The sequence below is a fragment of the Manis pentadactyla genome, chromosome 13 (assembly GCF_030020395.1).
Source record: "Manis pentadactyla isolate mManPen7 chromosome 13, mManPen7.hap1, whole genome shotgun sequence".
Taxonomy (NCBI): domain Eukaryota; kingdom Metazoa; phylum Chordata; class Mammalia; order Pholidota; family Manidae; genus Manis; species Manis pentadactyla.
This window is the reverse complement of record NC_080031.1, coordinates 11,525,021-11,551,599: the sequence shown is the minus strand read 5'-3', so window position 1 is coordinate 11,551,599 and position 26,579 is coordinate 11,525,021. Positions and strand designations below refer to the sequence as shown.

The 26,579-nt window shown below is 39.3% G+C and overlaps 1 protein-coding gene across 4 annotated transcripts; it reads right to left on the bottom strand.

The window, feature by feature from the left end:
* Window positions 1-13,951: 13,951 nt before the first annotated feature.
* Window positions 13,952-26,186, bottom strand: EI24 (EI24 autophagy associated transmembrane protein). 4 transcript variants are annotated; one of them, XM_036930252.2, is made up of 12 exons: window positions 26,000-26,186; window positions 24,512-24,645; window positions 23,530-23,642; window positions 20,723-20,868; window positions 19,567-19,627; window positions 18,646-18,712; window positions 17,977-18,101; window positions 17,545-17,664; window positions 17,098-17,209; window positions 16,313-16,424; window positions 15,861-15,935; window positions 13,952-14,970 (listed from the first exon to the last, which is right to left on the bottom strand). In XM_036930252.2, exons 3-12 carry the CDS (start codon window positions 23,569-23,571, stop codon window positions 14,808-14,810), a joined length of 1,023 nt encoding a protein of 340 aa, XP_036786147.2. In that variant the 5' UTR covers window positions 23,572-23,642; window positions 24,512-24,645; window positions 26,000-26,186; the 3' UTR covers window positions 13,952-14,807. The 4 variants fall into 4 exon arrangements, with proteins under 4 accessions (XP_036786147.2, XP_036786146.2, XP_036786145.2 ...); XM_036930251.2 differs by having other exon boundaries at window positions 24,503-24,676; window positions 26,000-26,185; XM_036930250.2 differs by having other exon boundaries at window positions 24,503-24,645; window positions 26,000-26,185.
* Between the last annotated feature and the right edge of the window lie 393 nt (window positions 26,187-26,579).

Here is a 26,579-nt window from a genome sequence, read left to right as displayed (position 1 = left end):
GTACATATCTTTCAATAGTCACCCTAAATGTTAATGGGTTGAATGCACCAATCAAAAGACACAGAGTAACAGAATGGATAAAAAAGCAAGACCCATCTATATGCTGCTTACAAGAAACTCACCTCAAACCCAAAGACATGTACAGACTGAAAGTCAAGGGATGGAAAAACATATTTCAGGCAAACAACAGTGAGAAGAAAGCAGGGGTTGCAGTACTAATATCAGACAAAATAGACTTCAAAACAAAGAAAGTAACAAGAGATAAAGAAGGACACTACATAATGATAAAGGGCTCAGTCAAACAAGAGGATATAACCATTCTAAATATATATGCACCCAACACAGGAGCACCAGCATATGTGAAACAAATACTAACAGAACTAAAGGGGGATATAGACTGCAATGCATTCATTCTAGGAGACTTCAACACACCACTCACCCCAAAGGATAGATCCACTGGGCAGAAAATAAGTAAGGACACGGAAGCACTGAACAACACAGTAGAGCAGATGGACCTAATAGACATCTATAGAACTCTACATCCAAAAGCAGCGGGATATACATTCTTCTCAAGTGCACATGGAACATTCTCCAGAATAGACCACATACTAGGCCACAAAAAGAGCCTCAGAAAATTCCAAAAGATTGAAATCCTACCAACCAACTTTTCAGACCACAAAGGCATAAAACTAGAAATAAACTGTACAAAGAAAGCAAAGAGGCTCACGAACACATGGAGGCTTAACAACACGCTCCTAAATAATCAATGGATCAATGACCAAATCAAAATGGAGATCCAGCAATATATGGAAACAAATGACAACAACAACACTAAGCCCCAACTTCTGTGGGACGCAGCAAAAGCAGTCTTAAGAGGAAAGTATATAGCAATCCAAGCATATTTAAAAAAGGAAGAGCAATCCCAAATGAATGGTCTAATGTCACAATTATCGAAATTGGAAAAAGAAGAACAGATGAGGCCTAACGTCAGCAGAAGGAGGGACATAATAAAGATCAGAGAAGAAATAAATAAAATTGAGAAGAATAAAACAATTGCAAAAATCAATGAAACCAAGAGCTGGTTCTTCGAGAAAATAAACAAAATAGATAAGCCTCTAGCCAGACTTATTAAGAAGAAAAGAGAGTCAACACAAATCAACAGTATCAGAAACGAGAAAGGAAAAATCACGACGGACCCCACGGAAATGCAAAGAATTATTGGAGAATACTATGAAAACCTATATGCTAACAAGCTGGGAAACCTAGGAGAAATGGACAACTTCCTAGAAAAATATAACCTTCCAAGATTGACCCAGGAAGAAACAGAAAATCTAAACAGACCAATTACCAGCAATGAAATTGAAGAGGTAATCAAAAAACTACCAAAGAACAAAACCCCCGGGCCAGATGGATTTACCTCGGAATTTTATCAGACATACAGGGAAGACATAATACCCATTCTCCTTAAAGTCTTCCAAAAAATAGAGGAGGAGGGGATACTCCCAAACTCATTCTATGAAGCTAACATCACCCTAATACCAAAACCAGGCAAAGACCCCACCAAAAAAGAAAACTACAGACCAATATCCCTGATGAACGTAGATGCAAAAATACTCAACAAAATATTAGCAAACCGAATTCAAAAATACATCAAAAGGATCATACACCATGACCAAGTGGGATTCATTCCAGGGATGCAAGGATGGTACAACATTCGAAAGTCCATCAACATCATCCACCACATCAACAAAAAGAAAGACAAAAACCACATGATCATCTCAATAGATGCTGAAAAAGCATTTGACAAAGTTCAACATCCATTCATGTTAAAAACTCTCAGCAAAATGGGAATAGAGGGCAAGTACCTCAACATAATAAAGGCCATCTATGATAAACCCACAGCCAACATTATATTGAACAGCGAGAAGCTGAAAGCATTTCCTCTGAGATCGGGAACTAGACAGGGATGCCCACTCTCTCCACTGTTATTTAACATAGTACTGGAGGCCCTAGCCACGGCAATCAGACAAAATAAAGAAATACAAGGAATCCAGATTGGTAAAGAAGAAGTTAAACTCTCACTATTTGCAGATGACATGATACTGTACATAAAAAACCCTAAAGACTCCACCCCAAAACTACTAGAACTGATATCGGAATACAGCAAAGTTGCAGGATACAAAATCAACACACAGAAATCTGTGGCTTTCCTATATACTAACAATGAACCAACAGAGAGAGAAATCAGGAAAACAACTCCATTCACAATTGCATCAAAAAAAATAAAATACCTAGGAATAAACCTAACCAAAGAAGTGAAAGACTTATACTCTGAAAACTACAAGTCACTCTTAAGAGAAATTAAAGGGGACACTAACAGATGGAAACTCATCCCATGCTCGTGGCTAGGAAGAATTAATATCGTTAAAATGGCCATCCTGCCCAAAGCAATATACAGATTTGATGCAATCCCTATGAAACTACCAGCAACATTCTTCAATGAACTGGAACAAATAATTCAAAAATTCATATGGAAACACCAAAGACCCCGAATAGCCAAAGCAATCCTGAGAAAGAAGAATAAAGTAGGGGGGATCTCACTCCCCAACTTCAAGCTCTACTATAAAGCCATAGTAATCAAGACAATTTGGTACTGGCACAAGAGCAGAGCCACAGACCAATGGAACAGACTAGAGAATCCAGACATTAACCCAGACATATATGGTCAATTAATATTTGATAAAGGAGCCATGGACATACAATGGCGAAATGACAGTCTCTTCAACAGGTGGTGCTGGCAAAACTGGACAGCTACATGTAGGAGAATGAAACTGGACCATTGTCTAACCCCATATACAAAAGTAAACTCAAAATGGATCAAAGACCTGAATGTAAGCCATGAAACCATTAAACTCCTGGAAGAAAACATAGGCGAAAACCTCTTAGACATAAACATGAGTGACCTCTTCTTGAACATATCTCCCCGGGCAAGGAAAACAACAGCAAAAATGAGTAAGTGGGACTATATTAAGCTGAAAAGCTTCTGTACAGCAAAAGACACCATCAATAGAACAAGAAGGATCCCTACAGTATGGGAGAATATATTTGAAAATGACACATCCGATAAAGGCTTGACGTCCAGAATATATAAGGAGCTCTCATGCCTCAACAAACAAAAAACAAATAACCCAATTAAAAAATGGGCAGAGGAACTGAACAGACAGTTCTCCAAAAAAGAAATACAGATGGCCAACAGACACATGAAAAGATGCTCCACATCGCTAATTATCAGAGAAATGCAAATTAAAACTACAATGAGGTATCACCTCACACCAGTAAGGATGGCTGCCATCCAAAAGACAAACAACAACAAATGTTGGCGAGGCTGTGGAGAAAGGGGAACCCTCCTACACTGCTGGTGGGAATGTAAGTTAGTTCAACCATTGTGGAAAGCAGTATGGAGGTACATCAAAATGCTCAAAACAGACTTACCATTTGACCCAGGAATTCCACTCCTAGGAATTTACCCTAAGAATGCAGCAATCAAGTTTGAGAAAGACAGATGCACCCCTATGTTTATTGCAGCACTATTTACAATAGCCAAGAATTGGAAGCAACCTAAATGTCCATCAATAGATGAATGGATAAAGAAGATGTGGTACATATACACAATGGAATACTACTCAGCTATAAGAAAAGGGCAAATCCAATCATTTGCAGCAACATGGATGGAGCTGGAGGGTATTATGCTCAGTGAAACAAGCCAAGCGGAGAAAGAGAAATACCAAATGATTTCACTTATCTGTGGAATATAAGAACAAAGGAAAAACTGAAGGAACAAAACAGCAGCAGAATCACAGAACTCAAGAATGGACTAACAGGTACCAAAGGGAAAGGGACTGGGGAGGATGGGTGGGTAGGGAGGGATAAGGGGGGGAGAAGTAGGGGGTTATTAAGATTAACATGCATGGGGGGGTAGGAGAAAAGGGAGGGCTGTACAACACAGAGAAGGCAAGTAGTGATTCTACAACTTTTTGCTATGCTGATGGACAGTGACTGTAAAGGGGTTTATAGGGGAGACCTGGTATAGGGGAGAGCCTAGTAAACATAATATTCGTCATGTAAGTGTAGATTAGTGATAGCAAAAAAAAAAAAAAAAAAAAAAAAAAAGGGCAGTTCCTGTATGGTAACCTCCAACGAGTTCTACACAAGGGTATAAAGGGCATATAAAAGTGTAGGCAAAGGGTCTTTCTGTGTTTATACAGAGGATCAAAGCCTAATTGGGCTGCCCCGAAAATGAACTAAGATACGATATGAAAAAGAACTTCCAACATCTGCACCCTCTGGAAGACTCATGCCAGAAGATGATCATCAAAAAACCCCAACAAAGATCCACGCACTGCTACAGCTGTAGATGCACTCATCCCACCAGTTCCTGGACCTGCCATGGGAATGAGGAAGGAGATATCTAAGCTGGCCTGTGCATACAGTAAAACAACAAAATTGGACTGGATCTATACTGTTGGAACTCAACCAAGAATTTGGAGAAGTGCAAATTGTAGCGCTCCAAAGTCTTACAACTACAAACTATTTATTGTTAAAAGAACATATGGCATGTGAACAGTCCCCAGGAATGGGTTGTTTTAATTTGTCTGATTTCTCTGACTGTTCAAGTTCATTTGGACAATATCCACCATATCATAGATAAGTTTTCACAAATGCCTAAGGTGCCTAACTGGTTTTCTTGGTTTCACTGCAGATGGCTGGTAATTACAGATATGCTTTGGTTATGTAACTATACTCCTATTATGTTAATGTGTGTGTGCAATTTAAGTAGTAGCTTAAAACCTATACATGCTGAAGTTACTCTACAAGAAGATATATCAAAGAAATAATCAATCTTCCCATGTTTTCTTCCGCCTGCTACTTCTATAGCTTTTCTTCTTCCTTCCTAATTACAACCCTTAAATAGAATTCGTGCCTCATATCAAATTTACCGAGTATCATAATTCTTCCAAGTGGTAAAGATACCTCAAGACAAATGCTGGGCATAGAAGCCACAGGGCATAAATATGCAAAGAAGTAAAAAGCTAACCTTTTCAAACAATAAGGCTTCTCTCTCACTTACCAACTTCACATTTCCCTGTATGGCCCCGGAAGATGACTGGTTAGCCAGAGACGGGTAAGATTCCTCAAGGGAGGAACAACCTAAGACAGGCACAGTCGCAGGGGGGCCATCAGGTGAGAAGTTGGGGATCAACAGAGGTGAGGCTTAGAACCTCACCCCCCCGTTCTGAGAGAAATCTTCTGCATACGTGGATGTTTTATTGCCCTGGTCTAGCTTGGATTAACACATAGTCTACAGGCACACACCTGATCATCTACATTTGCTCTCTTACAACACTAAACTATGTTTTCTACCTTTATCTTGTATCTACCTACCACTTCAGCATTTTATTAAAAATAATAATAATAAAGAGAGAAATGTGGTATCCACATATAAATCAAGTATAAAAACCAAATGAGTATTCATATTTGAACTGACTGTTTATAGTTCATAATGCATGAGCAAAACCGAAAGTTTCTGTGATGACTGCCCTTGTACTGTTCACTATGTAACTTATTCATTATGTAAGAATTTGTTCTACATGTAAAAACTTGTTTGTTATGCCTCAGAAGATTGGAGACTGACAAAAATTAGGCTTGGGGTGGAATAATGATTGTGCATTGAGCATTGACTCCCCTATACAGAATTTTATTGTCGTTAACAACCATTTGATCAATAAATATGAGAGATGCCCTCACAAAAAAAATAAATAAATAAATAAATAAATAAATAAATAAAAAAAAGGACAGACTTCCAATGGTAAAATAAATTAGTAACCGGGATGTAATGTATAGCATAAGGAATATAGTCAAGATATTATAACAGCCTGGTAGGGTGATAGCTGGAACCTAGAATTATGTATATAAATGTTCTACCACTGTGTTGTACACTTGAAACTCATGTAATGTAATACTGTGTGTCAACTACCCTTCAATAAAAAATAATTATTAAAAAAAAAAAAAAAAAAAAAAAGTTTTGAAACTACTGTAATTTCTAAAACTACAGGTCCTGTTAGCCAGTTTTGTCATGCATCTTCAGTTAAATATGGCACTGAAAGCAGTCAAAAACTTTGATTTATGACTATAGGTGCTCCCTAGAGGTCACTGTTGATATTTGGTGATAATTTAAGGAAATACCAGGACTATAGTTGGTTATTAATGCTTTCAAGAATAATTTAATGATTTGGTTATCAGTTCACTGTGGGTTACTTCTGACCTGTCTTAAGCAGAAAGGTGAAAACATAAATTAGCCAGAGAAATTTTAGTTTTATGAGATATAATTACCTTTTATCTACTGTCTACATACTTTTACAGTGCCTTACAAAGATCATGTGATCAGTAGATCACATCACCATTTAGACTCACCCATATCTGAAAGGGGAGTCCTGGTTGCTTTTTAGTGTAGAGTCCTGGTTCATAGTAAGTACAGTGCTTCTTTATCAGGAATGGTGTTGGGCATAGAAACTTTTCAAAATACGCACAGCCTGATTTCAGGCCCATCAACTCAGTTCTCCAGGGAGGATTAGCCTGGTGTTATTTGGAATTCTCCCAGATGATCAAACATCCCTGATTATATAAGAAGTACTGGTTTTGCACTTTGTCTTAATTTGCTTTAATTTTCAGAATCCCGAACATGATTTAGTTGTCAGATCTAGTTGGTGATGTCTTCCAGTTGTATATTTTTGTATTAGACTGTTGCCTTCTGGTTTTCCATTTTTTTTGAGAACATGAAATATTTTTATAATTAAAGTAGCTGAAGAAAAAAAATTAAAATTAGATTCCTTTAAAGTTTAAAAAAGGAGGCAGCTTCAAGAACATTAAGATGTTGAGATTCTCATTATTTTTTAAAAATTATTGAAAGTATTTCTTAAGGGGAGTATGTTTAACTTTACAGATGACAAAATTAAGTCAACTTCTTTCAGAATTCAAAATCTACTACCAAAGAACAAAGTTTAAAATTCTAAGCCTATTTTTAGGATGATTCTTTAATACCAGTTGATACGGAAGGGCTTATCTATAAGTAAAATCAAAGTCAGGATGGCAAAGTCATAGGAAAAAAAATATTATAGTTATTACAAACACAGAGATTATGCATGAATTCAGTGTATCAATTAAGCCTTCTCCCTCCTTATTGGACCCAAAGTGTTGACTAGGTTGTTTCAGAAAAACTGTTTTGCTCTTCCATAAGTTGCGACCATACTGCTATTTTAGCTTGCTTTGTAAGAGGAGTCATTCCTGTGGAGCTTTTGGTCTTCCCTGAATGTCCACTTACCTCTTTTATGTCATTGCTCAAAAGAACATGTTTTCATCTCCTCTGGACCACACTAGTGTTTCAGTGTCCATTTTCTTGGAGATGTTCTCCCCAGTACTCACCTTTCCAAGGTGAACAGCTTTATTACCAGGATCCTTTTCAATGCACTTCTGATTCCATTGTTTCAGATTATCTGAGTGTTTTAACTAATCATCTATTTCTTTGATTTTTAACATTGATAGATTTTTCAGGTAACTTCTTCAGAAAAACTGAATAGAAAGTAAACAATGCCTTTCTTTACCTTGTCCTTGATAGCATAGCTTTTTCCAATTTAAGAGACAAAATTGGGACTCACGTATCCCATAACACACATCAAAGTACACTTTTTTTATTAAGATATCATTGATATACAATCTTATGGAGACTTCACATAAGCAACTTTTGGTCCCTATATTCACCCATATTATCAAGTCCCCTCCCACAAACCACCATAGTCACTGTCCATCAGCATAGCAAGATGCCATACAGTCACTACTTTTCTGTTACACTGTCTTCCCCATGAACCCACAGACACACACACACCATGTATGCCAATCATAATGCTCCTCAGTCCTCTTCTCCCTCCCTTCCCACCCTCTCCCACCCCTCCCCTCTGGTAACCACTAGTCCCTTCTTGGAGTCTGTGAGTCAGCTGCTGTTTTGTTCCTTCAGTTTTGCTTTGTAGTTACACTCCACAAATGAGTGAAATCATTTGTTACTTGTCTTTCTCCACCTGGCTTATTTCACTGAGCATAATAGCCTTCAGCTCCATCCATGTTGTTGCAAATGGTACAATTTTTCTTCTTTTGGCTGAAAAATATTCCACTGTGTATATGTACCAACTCTTCTTTATGCATTCATTTATTGATAGACACTTAGGTTGCTTCCATGTCTTGGCTATTGTAAATAGTGCTATGATAAACATAGGGGTGCATATGTCTTTTTGAATTTGGGATCTTGTTTTCTTTGGGTAAATTCCTAGGAGTGGAATTCCTGGGTCAAATGGTATTTCTATTTTTAGTTTTTTCAGGAACCTTCATATTGCTTTCCACAATGGTTGAACTAATTTACATTCCCACCAGCAGTGTAGGAGGGTTCCCCTTTCTCTGCATCCTCGCCAGCATTTGTTGTTCTTAGTCTTTTGGTTGTTGGCCATCCTAACTGGTGTGAGGTGATATCTCATTGTGGTTTTAATTTGCATTTCCCTGATAACTAGCAATATGGAGCATCTTTTCATGTGCCTGCTAGCCATCTGAATTTTTTCTTTGGAGAATTGTCTGTTCATATCCTCTGCCCATTTTTTAAATTGGGTTATTTGCCTTTTCTGTGTTGAGGCATGAGTTCTTTATATTAATTTTGGATGTTAACCCCTTGTCGGATGTTATTTACGAATATACTCTCCCATCCCGTAGGATGCCTTTCTGTTCTGCTGATGGTGTCCTTTGCTGTACAGCAGCTTTTTAGTTTGATGTAGTACCATTTGTTCATTTTTGCTTTTGTTTCCCTTGCCTGAGGAGAGGTGTTCAGAAAAAAGTTGCTCATATTTATATTCAAAAGATTTTTGCCTATGTTTTCTTCTAAGAGTTTTAATGGTTTCATGACTTAGATTCAGGTATTTGATCCATTTCAAGTTTACTTTTGTGTATGGAGTTAGACAGTAATTCAGTTTCATTATCCTACATGTAGCTGTCCAGTTTTGTCAACACCAGTTGTTGAAGAGGCTGTCATTTCCACATTGTATGTCCATGGCTCCTTTATCATATATCAATTGACCATATATGCTTGGGTTTATATCTGGACTCTCTATTCTATTCCATTGATCTATGGGTCTGTTCTTATTGCCAGTACCAAATTGTCTTGATTACTGTAACATTGTAGTAGATCTTGAAGTCAGGGAGCATATCACCCCAGCTTTATCTTCCTTCTCAGGATTGCTTTGGCTATTTAGCATCTTTCGTGGTTTCATATGAATTTTAGAACTATTTGTTCTAGTTCGTTGAAGAATGCTGTTGGTATTTTGATAGGGATTGCATTGAATCTGTAGATTGCTTTAGGCAGGATGGCCATTTTGACAATACTAATTCTTCCTATCCAAGGGCATGGGACATATTTCCATTTGTTGATGTCTTCTTTAATTTGTCACATGAGTGTCTTTTAGTTTTAAGAGTATAGGTCTTTCACGTCCTTGGTTAGGTTTATTCCCAGGTATTTTATTCTTTTTGATGCAATTTTAAATGGAATTGTTTTCCTGATTTCTCTTTCTGCTAGTTCATTATTAATATATAGGAATGCAACAGATTTCTGTGTATTCATTTTGTGTCCTACAACTTTGCTGAATTCAGTTATTAGTTCTCATAGTTTGGGATGGATTCTTTAGGGTTTTTATGTACAATATCATGTCATCTGCAAACAGTGGCAGTTTAACTTCTTCCTTACCAATCTGGATGCCTTTTATTTCTTTGTGTTGTCTGATTGCCACGGCTAGGACCTTCAGTACTATGTTGAATAAAAGTGGGGAGAGTGGGCATCCTTGTCTTGTTCCCAATCTTAAAAGAAAAGCTTTCAGATTTCACTGTTAAGTATGATGTTAGCTGTGGGTTTGTCACAAGTGGCCTTTATTGTTGAGGTACTTGCTTTCTATACTCATTTTGTTGAGTTTTTATCATGAATGGGTGTTAAATTTTGGCAAATGCTTTTTTGGCATCTATTGAGATGATCATGTGTTTTTTGTCCTTATTTTTGTGGATGTGGTGTATGATGTTGATTGATTTTTTAATAATGTACCGTCCTTGCATCCCTGGAATAAATCCTACTTGATCTTTGTGATGTATTTTTTAATTCACTTTACTAGTATTTTGTTGAGTATTTTTGCATCTATATTCATCAGGGATATTGGCCTGTAATTTTTTGTGTGTGTGTGATGTTTTTGTCTGGCTTTGGTATTAGTGATGCTGGCCTCATAGAATGAGTTTGGAAGTATTCCCTCCTCTTCTACTTTTTGGAAAACTTTAAGGAGGATGGGTATTAGGTCTTAAACGTTTGATGAAATTCAGCAGTGAAATCATCTGGTACAGGGGTTTTGTTCTTAGGCATTTTTTTTATTACCAATTCAATTTCATTGCTGGTAATTGGTCTGTTCAGATTATGTTTCTTCCTGGGTCAGTCCTGGAAGATTGTGTTTTTTTCTAGAAAGTTGTCCATTTCTTCTAGGTTATCCCATTTGTTAGCATATAATTTTTCTCTAAATATTTTATGTATTTCTGTGGTGTCCTTAGTGATGTTTCTTTTCTCATTTTTGATATTAAGTGTGTAGACTCTTTCCCTCCTTCTACTGACTTTGGGCCTCAATTGTTCTTCTTTTTCTAGTTTTATTGTGAGTTTAGACTGTTCATTTGGGATTGTTCTTTCTTGAGGTACGCCTGTATTGCAATATACTTCCTTCTTAGCACAGCTTTCACTGCATCCCAGATCTTGTGGTATTGTTTTCATTTGTCTCCATTTATTGCTTGATCTGTTTTTATTTGGTCATTGATCCATTGATTATTTAGGAGATGTAGTTATGCCTCCATGTGTTTATGGGTTTTATTGGTTTCTTTGCATAATTTATTTCTAGTTTCATACCTTTGTGGTCAAAGCACACTTTTAAGGCAATTTTACCTTGCTATCCTGAGTTGTTCTTGGGAAGTCTAATGCCAATATGAGTCATGGTCCCTTGTACGTAACCTGTTTGTCTGATAAATTATTTTTCCTTAGCAATTTCACCTGTTTTCCTTTAAATTTTCCTGCTTTACACTCGGCAAGCCCTTTCCATCTGAAAACTTGAATGTTCATCATACATTCAGAAAATATTTTTTCCATGTTTGTTGTTTTTCTGAAGTTGCTATTAGACAAATGCTGGATCTCCTGAAAACCGTTTTCATGTCTTTATCTTCTTGCTATATCTTCTGGGAAATTTCCCAATTTTATCATGCAGTTCTCTAATTTAGCTTCCTCAGTGTCACTTTTATAAGCTATCTCATTTTATTTCCATGACTGCTTTAATTTCCAAGAACTTTCCTACTCTGTACCTTTTTCACAACAATCTGCTTTTACTTTATGGATGCAAAAGCTTCCTAATGTCTATGAGAATAGTTTATTAGAATTTTTAAAGTTGTTGTTTCTAGAATTACTTAAATTGCCTTCAGGGCCAGGTGGTCTGTCTTGGAAAAGCTCCTAATCCCTGGTTAAGAACTTAACTAAATGATAAAATGGTAATTTTTACCACAGGTCTGAAATCACTACAAAACACTCAAACTTGAAATTAGAGACTGAGTACAAGAACCAGAGGCTAAATAAATGGTCTGATCTTCTATTCAAAGATTCTCTGAAATCCAATGTTTTACCCAGCTTTGAGACCTATGGAAAACAGCAGCTATTTGAAGAGTTTTTCACTTCTTCCCTTTTTATTTAAAAGCTTTTGATTTTTAAAAAAGTATATTTGAAAGTGCACTATTCTTATGTAGTTTGATGAACTGAACCCATAACTTTTAAAAAATGTTCTATCACTCCTCAGTCTCTTTCCCTGAACTGTTAGGTCCAAGAGGGAAGTAATATCTTTCTGGTTTACCCTTGAATACCCAGTGCCTGACAGAAAAGGCACTCAAATGCTTGTTATATGATTAAGTCACTTGATCCTTTACTGATCCTCTGGACTCGATTTAGGTCCATCCAAAATATTTCACTCATACATGGCTCATTGTTAACAAGCGCTATGTTACCCTGACCTGAAGTCAGCTTCCTTTTAACTTCTGTGGGTCATACAGCAAGGATGACTGTTAATGGGGAGACTGGGAGAGGGACAGGGGGTGGGAGGCGCTTTGGAGATGACTGAACCTAAATGTCTGTTCCATCCTACTACTGAACTGATGACCTTTACCAGAGCCATCTCAATAGAGGTGAATACATGAATATGAAAGCTAAATGCCCTACTTCTATCGTCAGAACATATATGGATGGAAAATGAACAGTGAACAATTATAGTTGTCCCATTATTCCCACAGGTACTATCTTTTTAAGGTGGTTCACAAACCTCTAACCATTAGTTGCCCTCTTCTGAGTTCGCTCCAGTTTGTCACAATTCCTCTTAAAACTTTATCTGGGCCATTGCTAAGTGCAGAGCAATTGACAAGTCACTGCAGGAAGCTGTACCCTTAAAAGTTTCCAGCAGACTTAATGTAATCAGGTCTGAAACGTCCACTTCCAAATTCTTAATAGTTGCTGTAATGGACAACTCAGCTTTTGATAGGATAAAAGAATCACATACATCAGTCTAAGTTGTGATGTCTTTCCCTGAAAAGAACTTTTTAGATCCTACTGGTTGCATGATTAAAATTCAAGCTGTTTCATCTTTGGTGATGTGATCTTCATTTTCAGTTACTATTAGTCTGTCTCAAACTGCCACTCTGAATTTAGCACAAACACAGCCTACTCTCCCTTTAATCCCAATCTTCTAATCACTGCCCTGGGACTGTACCCCAGTGGGAAAGGCGATAAAAATGCATACTGCTTTTGTGTACATCTCATTTGAGATTATTACTAAATTTCTATTGTAGATATGCCTAATCTACCCTTTGTACAGGACTGGTCTCCCATTACACTAATAAAACTTTGCATATCCCTCAATTCCAGTCACTTAAACCTTAAGCCATTTTCCATAGCCAGGCACAGTGCTAGACACATATCACGTCTTCATCCACTTGACCTTCCCCACCCTTCTAAACTAAACCCAGCTTAGTTGGTACATATTCAAATTTCAGGCAACAAAGAAGTGGCCACTTAAACAACAAAGCTAGTTTTAAAACTTAACTAGTTCTAAGTAATCACTAACCAGTTAGTTACAAGCTGGTGAAATACTGAAAGTCATCTTCAGACCCACCCTGCCACCCCCAACTCTGCCCCCACCACCCCAAAGCCTGGAGGTAGTTCTCCACAATATTACTGTCAATTGTCAGAGGAATACTGGAAACAAATCACATTTAACTATGTTGTCTATGAATTTTGTACATAAGCTGGAACAATACCTACTTCTAAGATATCCACTATTTTAAAGTTCTGTGCTTGGAACTTGTTTTACATCTCCTGGCAATGACTTTTAAATCCTTATTTTTGTCTTGTACATAGCAAAGTCTTCTTTCTGTTAACCAAATGTCTAATATCTTCCTAATAGTGTTCAAGAGACTAAAATCTAGAAGGATCTCTTCTCCTTCCATAGATACACAGAAGAGATGTTAGTAAAGACTTTAGAACAATTCAATAATCCCAAATTCTTTCACAAGATGTTAATAATCCAAACTTCCTCAGGGAATGTTTTTCACTCTCAAAACTATACCCAAATTATCTCACACGAAGTCTTGTGTTCCATGAATATGTTTCTTGTGATGATTTGTATATTCAAGCATTACACACTTGTGGGAAACCAGCTCGTGTTTAATTGTGACATTTTAAAATTGGACAAGTGTTTTGACATCTGACTTCCCTCCCCACCCCCAGTTTCTTTAAAATGACAGGAAAACACCAACCAGTCACAGGTTTAATGGGTTTAATAAGTTTACCCCTTCAGTCCTATTTGCAGCACCCAATATTCCTTTGAAATACCAGACAGACCTGGCAGTGGCCCACAGTAAATTTCAGACCTTCAGAGTTTAGAAGTTCAGGTTCTCTGAGCATTCTGTGTTGTAGTGGCACTTGTCCAAAATTGGTACCTCCCTACAGTAGGGGAACTTTAAATGTACCAGTGAAAAAAGCTGCTTTCCCCCTTTCAAGGGGAATAAAGAAAATCACTCCTCAAAACTCAGCAGATCTGGCTGGGAGGTCATTCCTCCTGTCCCATCTCTTCAGGCATGTTTTTTGCAGTGGAGCAAGAGAGCCCAAAATCTAACCTGAGTTACGAGAAACAAGACAGTGATGGCTATAAAGGGCGTGACCAGGAGTAACTGAGATACTCCTTTACCCCCCACATCCAATATATGTGCTTCACAGAAAAACAAAAATCCACAAAATACAACAGATAGAATTACAAAATCCATTCATCCAAGGGTGGTGGAAGGCAGGAAGGGGACGAGGGCAGGTAAATGGCACAGGGAGAAAAAGTATTCAAATCAGTCCAGGCAGGGGGGCTGGCAAATGCTAGAAAAGAGCTGAGAAAAACCTGTGGTCCTTTCAGACTCACTGGTGTTAAAAATCCACATACTATTGTCAGAAAGGTTTCTGCCTTATGTGCACCAGAGACAAAAATTCCAATTTGTCAGACAAGGGAATGTGTAGAGGGACCTTGGCAGAGTGGGTCCTGCCTTCCCTGGTGAAGGACGGAACCAGGAAAAGAGCTGCCACGGCGTCCTTCCAGTCCCACCCATCCCCTTGGGGTGTAGGCGACTCAGTGGCCTGCAGCAGCCTTCATTTTGGCAGGAGACGGATGCGGCGAAGAGAACTTCTCTGCAGAGGCTGAGCTACTCAGCGCAGACTGTAGGTAGACCGTCTTGTGGAAAAGTCTGTTGCTTAAGAAAACCACCAAGGAGAAGAGGCGCAACTGGAAAAGGCTAAAGGGCAAGAGACCCAACTTATTAGATCCCCAGTTGATCAAAATTATTGTTTTATTTGGCTACATTAAATTTAAAATGACAAAGGGGAAAACAAGACAACTGAAATGTGATCAAGAAAGTACAGATATCAGACACACGGTTAAACAGGCAACAACTAAAGAATGCACTGGGTCCTGTCACTGTCATGAATGCAATGGAATCTCCATCTGAAATATCAGGGCTTAGAGGAAATAAAGTATATTTCAGATTAATTCTGATTCAAGAAGTACTTTCTGCATGGCTGACTTCAGGGTGCAGACTTCAGGCTATGTCTGAAGATAATATGTGTTGTATGTGTTTTACTCTCAAGAGAGTTTCAAGAGAAAGTCAACTATACCTATTAAGATACACACTGAACAATGCTGGATAGCAAGAGCATGTAAAAACCCAAAACAGAGCTGAAATTTCTATTGTAGTTATCCTCATTGACTTAACCAAAATTCATCAAAGATTGAGCTTTTCTTTAAAGTGATAAAACTTCTGGAGTGCTATTATTATCTGCTATATTCATTTTTAAATATTTTGTTTTACTATCATTACCAGATCACACAGTGCATTTTTAAAAAATTTGGCCATTCTTACTAAAATGAGCTTAACTGCAGGTGTTAATAAGAAGCGCCTTCTACTCAGTGAATTGTTAAAATTTAAGAACATGTGTAATAGCATCAATTTTTAAAATATATTTATGTGCACATATGCATGGGGGAAACTGGGGATGCAGCCCAAAGGTATTTTTCTCCTGTTGAACTGCATATTAATGTTTTCCTGGAATGTAAGTGGTTATTTAAAAAATGTCTCATTCACAGAAAAAACTTACTACACTTTGGCTAATACTAGCTAATACTTACTATGCTTTGCCAGGGGTTTTTGCTTCATTGGCGCTGATAATGAATAAAGGAAAAAGGATAGAGAAGAGGCAGCCACTGTAAACAAAATAAATAATTAGTCACCTTCATAACAGCCATTACTTTGGAGAAGATATTAGAAGCCCAAAGTTCCTTTGCTTCCAATGCTAACATCATGGTTTGATGAATCCTAATATAGCAAACACATCTTTAAAAAAAAAAAAAGGATTTTTCTAAGCACTGGCTATGTTTAACACTGCTCCAGGAGGCAACATAGAAGAAAGAATATGGCATATAGAATCGTCCAGACTAGATTTTAATGCTGACAAATAATAGACCTCCTGATGGCCAAATGAGAATATAAATGCCTAGCAGAGAACCAGGTATACAGAAGGTGTTCCCTACATGAAGTCTTCACTTTTACTATTTCCCCTGCAAGTCCCTCCAGACATTACCTGATAATGTATGAGGACTGCATGGCTGTGAGGAAAGCCAAGGGCAAACCGAATCCAAAGTAGTAAGGCCAATTCCTTTCTATGTTTGACAACCTCTGATGCATTTCAATTCCTAAAACAAGGGAGCCAACAGAATAAGAGTATTTCCTTTTAGTCAAATGACTAAACATGGTAGACAAATTATCTGAGGTTTGAGTTTTAGGTACAGATCTACCATACAGAACATAGTTAAAACACATAAATTAGAATTGTCCAAATCTGATATTAAGCTTCTGTGCAAAGTTTTTACAATTCAGTAATCACAATTTCAAATTTAGCAGGCTGAGTGAACTGGAATTACAACATCGGCATCCCCTGTCAGGATTAGCATTGAATAAAACAAGATATCAAATAAAAGGCAGCCATCCTCTTTCAGAAATCAATTAACCTCTTTCAACCATACACAACCGGACAAATACAAAGGCTTTAAAAATCTCCCCAAAAGCATCTGAATGCATTGGTGTCAAATTAATTTCTCTAATTCAGAAATAACGTGCTCATTTATGTCATCTATGGCTCAGTCAGAGCTACATCATATTAAGTGCCATAAAGGTAATGCTACGTTGTTATATCCCACAGCATCAAAGTTAAGTACAAAAACGCTTAAGCCAAAAATAAGTTCTCTTTTGCCAAAGATGTTACTTCTTTCTAGAGATAGTTTTCCAACAGCCTAAGTATTGAGTCTGCTTAGCAGCCGCAATTCCATATTAGGCGTCCAAGTTCTGAGTTTCTTTAGATGGACTTACCTTTATTGAACCAACGATATTCAAAGCAGTATAGTGAGTAGAGAAGGGACATATGCAGTAGACTAACCAGCTGACCAACAAGATGGATGGGAAAGAGACTCACAAACATCCCCTGAAGAACAAACATGGAAAGCCTTAATTCCAGTGTCAGAGACCTACCACTGTTCACCTGCCACCAAGTCACTACTCTGCTTAGACAGCCTCATAGTTGCTTCTCAAGTTTTTGAATAGCAAGAGAGTGGAGAAAGCCCAGGGTGGCAGGGAAGAGTAGGTAAATTCATGTTTCTTACCATTTTGATTTTTAAATTCTCTAGTTGTTTCTGCGAAAAAGTGATTTAACACATCTCTCCCATAAAACACATCTGCCCAAGTATAAATGTAATACCTAACTTTGTGAAACTCCCTCTGGGGAACTTTTCACCTGTCAAGTTCCCAGGCCAGTCTCACCTGGATGAGGAAAAGAGCCTGCAGCAAAAGGTTGAAGAGCATGTCAGCAATGATTTTGCTGACACTAGGGAAGGGGTGAGGCTTCCTCCCTGATACCTCAAATGCCAGATCAGCTATATCCTGTAACAGAAAAAGCAGCTCATCAAAACATGAATAAATGGCTTCGAAATCCATCCCCAAAGCTGAGGTCACTGATCTGCCACTAGACCTGCCAGGTGAGAAAAGTCCCCCGACACCTGACAATGAGATGCTCCAGCGACCTGAGACAGCGATGCCATTGAAGAGGGGCAAAAACAGCACCCACTGGCTGCCTGACTAAGGTCAAGGCTGTGAAATCACTCCCTGCATGGCCGCTAACTTCACAGGCTGAAACCTGCCACCTGTCAACCTGTCATGCTATAGGAGCCAGACTCCATTCTGCCCTGGACCCACCTGAAACCAAATGGCATTTACAACTTTGCTAAGCACAAAGAGAGGAAGCACCCAAAGAGCACTGAAAATTGACGTGAGTAAGAATTCCAGCCACGACCAAACATCTCCATGTAGGGATGGGTCACCTACGGAAGAGAAGGGTGGTTAGTTTAACAAGAGAAACAGAAAACCAGAAGATCAAATATGGGACCCCCAAGTTTGTGACTACGCTTTCCTCCTGTCCCCCCATTTCTTTGTTTCTTGCCAGCTTATCATATCTATTTCATAGAGTCTTATTCTTCATAGATGCCCCAAATTCTGGCCACAACTCCAATTCAGAAGAGCCAGATATGTGCTGCTTACCTCAAGACAAACCTGCTTACCGAGCGGAGAGTGAGATGACACAGTGATTAACAGTACATAACAGGCAGGAAACCACCTCTGCCATTATTTAAATCCCAGGTCTGCCATTTCTAATGGTTTAACCTTGGTTACTAACTCCCATTTCCTCATACATAAAGTGATGTCTATAACATGTGTACAACTCCCACCCAATGGGCTGTTGAGAGGTTTGAGTAAAAAACATCTAAAGCTCCTGGTACCTAGGAAGTGGTCAAAAAACTGAGGCAGTCAGGGAAAATCTCCCACCTCCACCCCAGGCAGACAGTGTGGAGCAATGTAGAGACTTACCAATAATTTGGGCTGTTACTGACTGAAGCACAGGAATAAACACTCGATAAAACAAGAGGAGACTGAACTAAAGGAAAGAAGCAATAAGGTAAACATTAAAAGCCCTTCTTAAAACAAGAGTTCCAAGTTTCAGGGTAATTATTTTCCAGATGGAGTTATGTTATATAAATGAAGGAGGCCTTGAAAAGGCACCAAAATTGGGACCCATTTCTATTTCCCAATACTCAAGCTAAGAAGTACAAACCTGACACTGCCTATCAAAGAGGTGAAAATTTTCAGGGCATAGAACACTTCAAGTAGTATTCAGGCCAAAATTAAGGCATATAGTAAGTACACAGTAAAATTTTTTATTAATTAAAGCTAACTTTTGAAAACATCTGTAAAATGTTTAGATTAAGACAAGCTGAATTATACTGAATTCCAAGTCAAAGGAAATATTTAAATACCTGTTCTTCAAAGTACTCAAATTTCACTTAAGATTGTGATGGTTCTCAAGTTAACTATCGGAAACTTATTCTGGTATGGGTTTAATAGTAATCAGTTGCAGTAGACTGATATGACCAGATGCAGGGAGAAGCTTACCCTTTTCATCTGTCCTTCCCCTCTATCCCCATAGTTGCTCCTAACCAAAACATACAATGTCAAGAGAAATTACCTATAACATTAAAACTTGTGAATGAGCCCCCACCCCTTTTTTTAAAAAATAAAAGTGTATATACATTCAGAGCTATCTCTGACATTTACATGCAAGTATTCTTTGGGAATAAAATCACTGCAAGTACACAGAATCCTGAGAGTTATGATCTTAATCATGTATGAGCAGGTAAAGGCTGCTTGTCTCAGTTTCAAGGAAACAGTTGAGAACTATTAACATCTGAAGGTGCTTATAAGGCACCTGGAATTTGAGGAAAAAGAACTTACCCAGAATACTCCACCATTCCATGCACAGCACTGGAAAATTCTACTAACAATACGTGGCTCACTGGAAAAGACCACACACGTTTAGCTTATAAGACACAGGCTATTTCCATGTCATCATCCATTTTATATCTTTTGTTGGTACATTATTTCCCCAGCACACATTAGTCTCTCGGTGTTCTCCTAATGTCAGTCAATGAAAAAAAGCTAAAAATGAAAATATTCCTAGAGAAGCAGCTTTCTTAAAGAGAAGATTTTTCTAAAATCCAAGACTGGAGAAAATTAAAAGAGGAAGACTGAGGTTCTATCAATACATGAATCCACATAGGATCTCTTAGAAGTATTCATCCATCCTAAAGAAGGTGTACATATACACAATGGAATATTATTCAGCCATAAGAAAACAAATCCTACCATTTGCAACAACATGGATGGAGCTAGAGGGTATTATGCTCAGTGAAATAAGCCAGGCAGAGAAAGACAAGCACCAAATGATGTCACTCAGTTGTGGAGTGCACCAATAAAGCAAAACAGAAGGAACAAAACAGCAGCAGACTCAGAGGCTCCAAGAAGGGACTAGAGGTTACCAAAGAGAAGGGGTTAAGGGGGGTGGATGGGGAGGGAGGGAGAAGGGGATTAAGGGGCATTACAATTAGCAATCACAATATAGGTAGGTCACTGGGAAGGCAGTACAGCATGGAGAAGACAAGTAATGACTCTACAGCATCTTACTATGCTGATGGACAGTGATTGCAATGGGAATGGTGTGGGGGGAACTTGATAATATGGGTGAATGCTGAAACCACAATGTTGCTTATGTGAAACCTTCATAAGACTGTATATCAATGATACCTTAATTTAAAAAAAAAAAAGTATTCATCCATCCATGTAAATTTTTTGTAGTTCTGTCTTCAGCATTCTGATTTTTTTTTAACACCAGGACATTCTGAGCAAGGATAATTGTTGGACCCTTCTCCAGACTCAATGTAGGTGGAAAACAATCACCTAACATTTTTTGAAGAGAAAGTACAACCAAAAAAACAATGGGGTACCGAAACTCCATGTTACTATGTAGGGTCTTAATTTTATATTAAGGATCAGTCACTACTTGAGATGTACCTCCCTCAGTCATTTTCTGCCATCAGCCTTCACTCCTTACCTCTCTTGCTTCCTCTCTATACTCTGGGCTCTTCTCTGTGCCAGGACACTGCTTGCCCTTCTACGACGCTGCTCCTCTCTCTTTTGCTGAATTCGAGCATCTAGCTTCGAGATAGTACAAATTCCCCAGATAGAGTCTTTGATTCCCTATAGACAAAGGTATTTTAAAGAGGAAAGAGTATAGATCAGAGAAGACTTTCCAAAATCATATACAAATAAAGTGAAATAACAGTGGAAACCACTGTATTTATTTTGCTATTATGACCTAAGGGAGCTTTTATTTTACTTTGATACAATTCCCAGTTTACAGGAGTCACAAAAATGGAGCTTCCAAATACCCTTCTCCAGACTCAGATTAATTTTGCCACATCATTTATACATACACATTTTTTTCTGAATCATTTCAGAGTAGATTGCTACACCCTATCCCTTTACTTTTAATTCTTCAGTGTGTATTTCCTAAGCTCAATAATATTCTTTCATATAACAAGTTATCAATTCAAGAAATCTAATATTGAAATACTTTGAGCTACAGTCCATATTCTAATTTCTCTATTTGTCCCAGTAATGCCCTCTACAGCATTCTTTACTCCTCAAGTATCAGAATTCAGTTCAGAATCACATTTTGCATTTAGTTTCATGTCTTTTTAGTCTCTTTTAATCAGAGACTCCTTAGCCTTTCTTTCTGATGTATACAAGCCAGTTACTTTATGGTACTCCCTCATTTTAGGTTTGTTTCCTTGTGATTAAACCCAGATTTCACATATTTGGCAGGAGTATCACAGAAGTGCTAGTGTGCCCTTCCAGATACTGCAGCCAGGGGCACATGATGTCTCTGTCCTTGCCGGTGATGTTAATTTTACATCCTCAGTCAAGGTGTTGCCCAGCTTCTCCACTGCATGGGTGCAATCTGTGAGCAGACACTTCAGAGACCATGTACATATCCTGCTCACCAAGTTCTCTCCCCTAGATTTAGCATTCACTGACAATTCTTGTCCAAACCAATCTTGAATAACATGGTTGTAAAATAGTGGTTCTCCCATCTCTCCACACTTACCACACCGTAAAGCCAAGTTATTGACCTCCCCTATACTCCTTCAGTATCAAATGCCTACAGTAGTATGCCCTATATCCTGTACCAAACTCTAGCAATACACAAATAAATAACTACTCTTTCAAAAGGACTGGGGCTGGACCAATATTAGAAAAAGACAAAGAACTTATTAGTGTAAATGTGAAAACCTGAGGGTTAAAAGCATGCCACAAAAGACAGAAACAACATGGTAGTATAAGTGGAGATGAGAATGCCCTTAAAAAGTGTAAGACAGGGGAGAGGCTTAGGTCTATAAAGACGGTGACAAGAGGCATCTGCCAACCATATTGGACGAACTCTAATAGCAGAAAGGCTACTGTTAGTCTTACAAATACCAGAACTGCCTATCACCCAGTCAGAGAACTGCATTCACTCATTCACCCACATACTGAACATCTTCAATGAGTTAGACCATGGTCATATGAAAATGCTCAAGAAATGTGTAGCTTAGCAACGTAAGTACACAAGTTAAAAAAAATTGGTATGTATCACAAAAAATTTATGCCCAAAGTGGTAGACTGGGGTATTCAACCTTATGAAGAATAGGCAGAAAAAGGCATTCTGAAAGCAATGGCCAATCTGGACTTAAGGATGGCATTTTTTGCCCATTGTTATTTTATCTAATAATTTGTAGGATACAGATAAAAGGGCAAGTTTATGTACTACCCACTAAGAGCATAAATTGGCATAGTGTGCACATGATCTTTTATCTGCAAGTAATTTTTGGTCTTATTTTGCTTTTAACTTCTAAATCTTTTCACGAATAATTTAGATATTTAAGATGGCTAAGTTCCAGTGACTGAGGGCTTATTATGTGCTAGGATGAGGACAGGATCTCCACCTCTGAGATGCTTACAATCTAGTGGGGCAAACATTGAACTGTACAGTGTAGAAATGATCCAGAGTTGCAACTTTATAGTACAAGAATGACAACACAAGGAGTAAAGGTGTTAGAAGTAGATCACACTGCATGAACTCTCTTTGGACATTCTAAGATACTCCTTCAATTCCCCTTCTTTTAGTCAAAGGTAATAAACTTGTAAACACTGCCACTGACAGAAGAACCCCACCACCCACACCCTCTATCAGAACTGGCCTCTCTCCTGGGAATATAGCTACAGGGGCTACAACTAGGGAATTAGACCTCAGACATCCACTATAATGGAATTTTTTGCTATTGGTAATTTGGGCAACTAGGTCCTAATCAGATCTTTATGGGACATTTTCCTAGAGCACTATCACATGCACCTTGTAGCATGGCAGGAAAAGATGGCTTCTGTGATGCAAATCTTAATAAAGTACTTTAGGTAACAGTATTGTACCAATGTTCATTGCTTACATGTTTTTGTTTTTGTTTTTATCAATGTACCACGATTACATAAAATAACATTAGGGGAAGCTGGTGAAGGACTTACAGGAACTCTGTACTATCCTGCAACTTTTCTTTAAGTCTAAAATTACTCCAAAACAAAAAATTACAAAAAAAAAAGAAGGCTGTAGAGCCAAGCTGACCGGGGTTCCAAGACTACAACACTCACTAGACAGGCTTCCCAAGCTTCAGCAAGATGCAGGGTAACACCTTTCTCTTGAGTAGTATGGCTAAGAATGAAAATCTGTGTATGATGGACCCAACATATATGATAAAAAAAAAACACCCCAGAACACCTAAACGATTTCCTGGTCAGTTCCTGGGTAAAAGGAACTGATGTACTCACCCTGGCAAGGTCCTGGAGAAAAGTTTTGACACTGTCAGCCATCTCTTCACCACCCAAACTACCAACTACACAGAAGAGGGAGTAGCGTACCAAAATCTTTCATCATGAAGGACCTGGAAACAGATGGGGCAAAATGGGGGATCAGGGTGTGTGAATATTTATCTTAAGGATAAGTTACTTCATGTACATTTCTATATGATGACATCTTTCCCACATTTACATCTCTAGTAAGACTACAGTAGATTCTAGCATTTAAGTAGATACTAGCACATGAACTAGCATCTGTAATTGCAGAAATCTGAAATCAGTTTTTTTTTTAAAGCACTTCCATCCTTTCACTTTTACATGGGCTAAATGTGCTCTTGGGTCAGCTGTCTCCCCTCTGGGTTGATGTCCCTAGCTATCCCTCGTTCCAACTACTTTTGAGGATGTGGAGATGGGTGATAACTACATTTCAATATCCTCTTAAGTGACATTTATGTTCGATGTATAACCTCGAACACTTGAATGAAAATACAAGAGCAAGAAGAAAAGTTCTAACAGAAATCACTGAATGTGCATTTCACGCACAGGGCCCTCTGGCACACAGGTTAATTTTAAGCTATGATGTGAAATTGCCCAAGAATTCCAAACAGGCCTCCCTACGGTCCAACTTTAAATATATACATATGTATGTACAACTTTAGTAAGTGTGCAAGAAACAGTGGATTTTAAACTAGGCCAAAAAAGTCCATGTGTATACATATTCTTAGAATACCATGCTCCCACTGAACCCACTTTAAGAATTTGCAATTCTGAAGTTCTCAACCACGCCTCCCCCTACCAACCCAATCCAGGGTATTTTCAATTTAAGAGGTGTGACCATAATATGATAGAATTTTACAGGCAGCGTGTACAAATTTCAAATTTGTATAATTCAATTTCAAAAGCACATTTTCACTTATCTATAAATAACCACTTCAGCAAACTGTACCTTACTGACCCAGCTGGACTACTGCCACCCAGAACTGGAAGAGCAGGGAATACAGCAGCAGGAAGGCCGCTTGCACAACCATATGTACCATCTGCTCCTTAGGTCAGATCCTACAGATGCACTCACTTCAGGTAAAGAAGTTTCTAGAGTAAGAAACTTCTGTTAATACTCCCGCTTAAAAACAAACAAAAAAACCACTTCAGAGTGACAGGATAACTCAGGGCCAGGTGAACAGTTAATGCTCAATAAGGATACACAAGACACTGCTTGTGAAGACTATGTTGACTCACTATTAACCAGCTCCTTCCTCATGTTTTTTTTTTTCAGTATAAAGTGCAATAACATGAAAATTAAAAGTTCTGTATAAACATAATCCCACTAGAGAATGAGCCAGTTTGGGACTTTAAGGAAGCCAATCACTTAGTATGGACCTCTCACAGGGCACGGATGGGAGCTTGAGGCATGTCAGTCCTAGTCCAGTAGAACAGCTGTTATCCCAGCAGTGGCCATTAATTACACTTGGCTTCTGCAGGTACCATGTGGTACGTTACCTACTGACCAACAGTGGCCTTTGAAGGACAAATCACTTCAATTTTATTCGGAGATCCTAGCGGCCTTCCTACAGGAATACCTGGTGAATTGCCCGGTTTGACAAAAAGCTGAGGCATGGCGAAAAACTTGCCACAAAACCACTCAGAGAATGAATAACAGGGGGAAACTTACAACTAAGCTGGAAGGTAATTAGATGCAGCTGGTTCACATCATTCTATAGAGAGAGGAACCGAGTCTCCGAGCTCAAATGGCTTGCCCAAGATTACAGCAAGTGAAAGGCTACAGCTAACTTCAAAGCCCTGGTATCCTAACCCTCAGTAGGGACTTGTTACTCAAGCTTTGTTTGCAATGAGGAATTTTGTTGAACCCGAGCATCCCATTAACAAATAACTTCTTATACCTGGAAATACAGCTGGCCGTTAAATTCTCAACAGCCATTAAGACCTATTAAGCATCTACCGAGGCACAATTCTCCACTCTCATTTCTAAGTCACTAAACTCATGTCCGGAAAGCAGGATAACAGGACGCTGTTATACTCCGCCCAGGTGCGGGGAAGGTAAGCATCCTCACTTCTCGCGGGGCTCCACGCACTGCCTCCCAATGCGCGGATTTGCACGATCCATCGCTCTTCAATGGAAACGACAGTCTCCCTCCGCAGCCACAGCTGTGCACGAGGTGCGGAGCAAGCTCACCTCAGGTCACACGGAGAGCTAAACATAGCAGCGCCGCACCTGGGGCAAAGTCCAGCGCCCCGGCCTCGCCCGGCTCACGCCAGCACCTTCCCTCCAGAGGTCGCCTCCCGAACCCCTGCCCGGAACCACACGAACCCGGTACTCGGGCCCTGCCTGCCCTCCCTCACACACCCTCACCGCCCCTGCAGCCCGTGGCCCCTGCCACTCGCGGGCTGCGCGCGCCAGTGGCCTGGTCGGTCAGTCTGAACCTACCAGGCAGCTCCGCCACCGCGGCTCCGGCCCAGGCCGACCCCTTGCCCACCGCGAGCCCGCTTGGGTCCTCCGCGCCCCTCCGCGCCCAGCAGCCTGCTCCCTCCCGGGCGCCTCCAGGGCAGGGGCCGCTGCGCCCGCACTGGGCATGCCCGGGCCGCACGGGGCCGCTGGGAAGTCGCGCGGGCGCCGGGCCGAGCCGGGCAGCCCTGGGCGCGGGGGGCGGGGCCAAGGCTGAGGGGGCGGGACCACGGAGGCGCGGAGCCTGGGAAATGCAGTCCTTCGTCTGCGCCCGCATGTCCCACGCTGCAGGCTAGAACCCATGGCCGCCGCCCCGGCCTCCCTGAGGGCCTCCTTAATCCCATCTGTCGTCGTCTCTCATCCTGTTCTTTGCCGTTCACCATTTCTTCAGAGTTGTCTTTCCAAAATCCTACGATGTCTGACAACAGAAGAACAATGAAATACAGAGGTCACCTTGACTTGGTTGGAGATTTTCTGTAACCAAAGGGTACTAAGCAATGATGGATTTAAGTCAAGCTTCACTCAACATGATTAAGAATAGGACAAAACGCCATGCAATGTA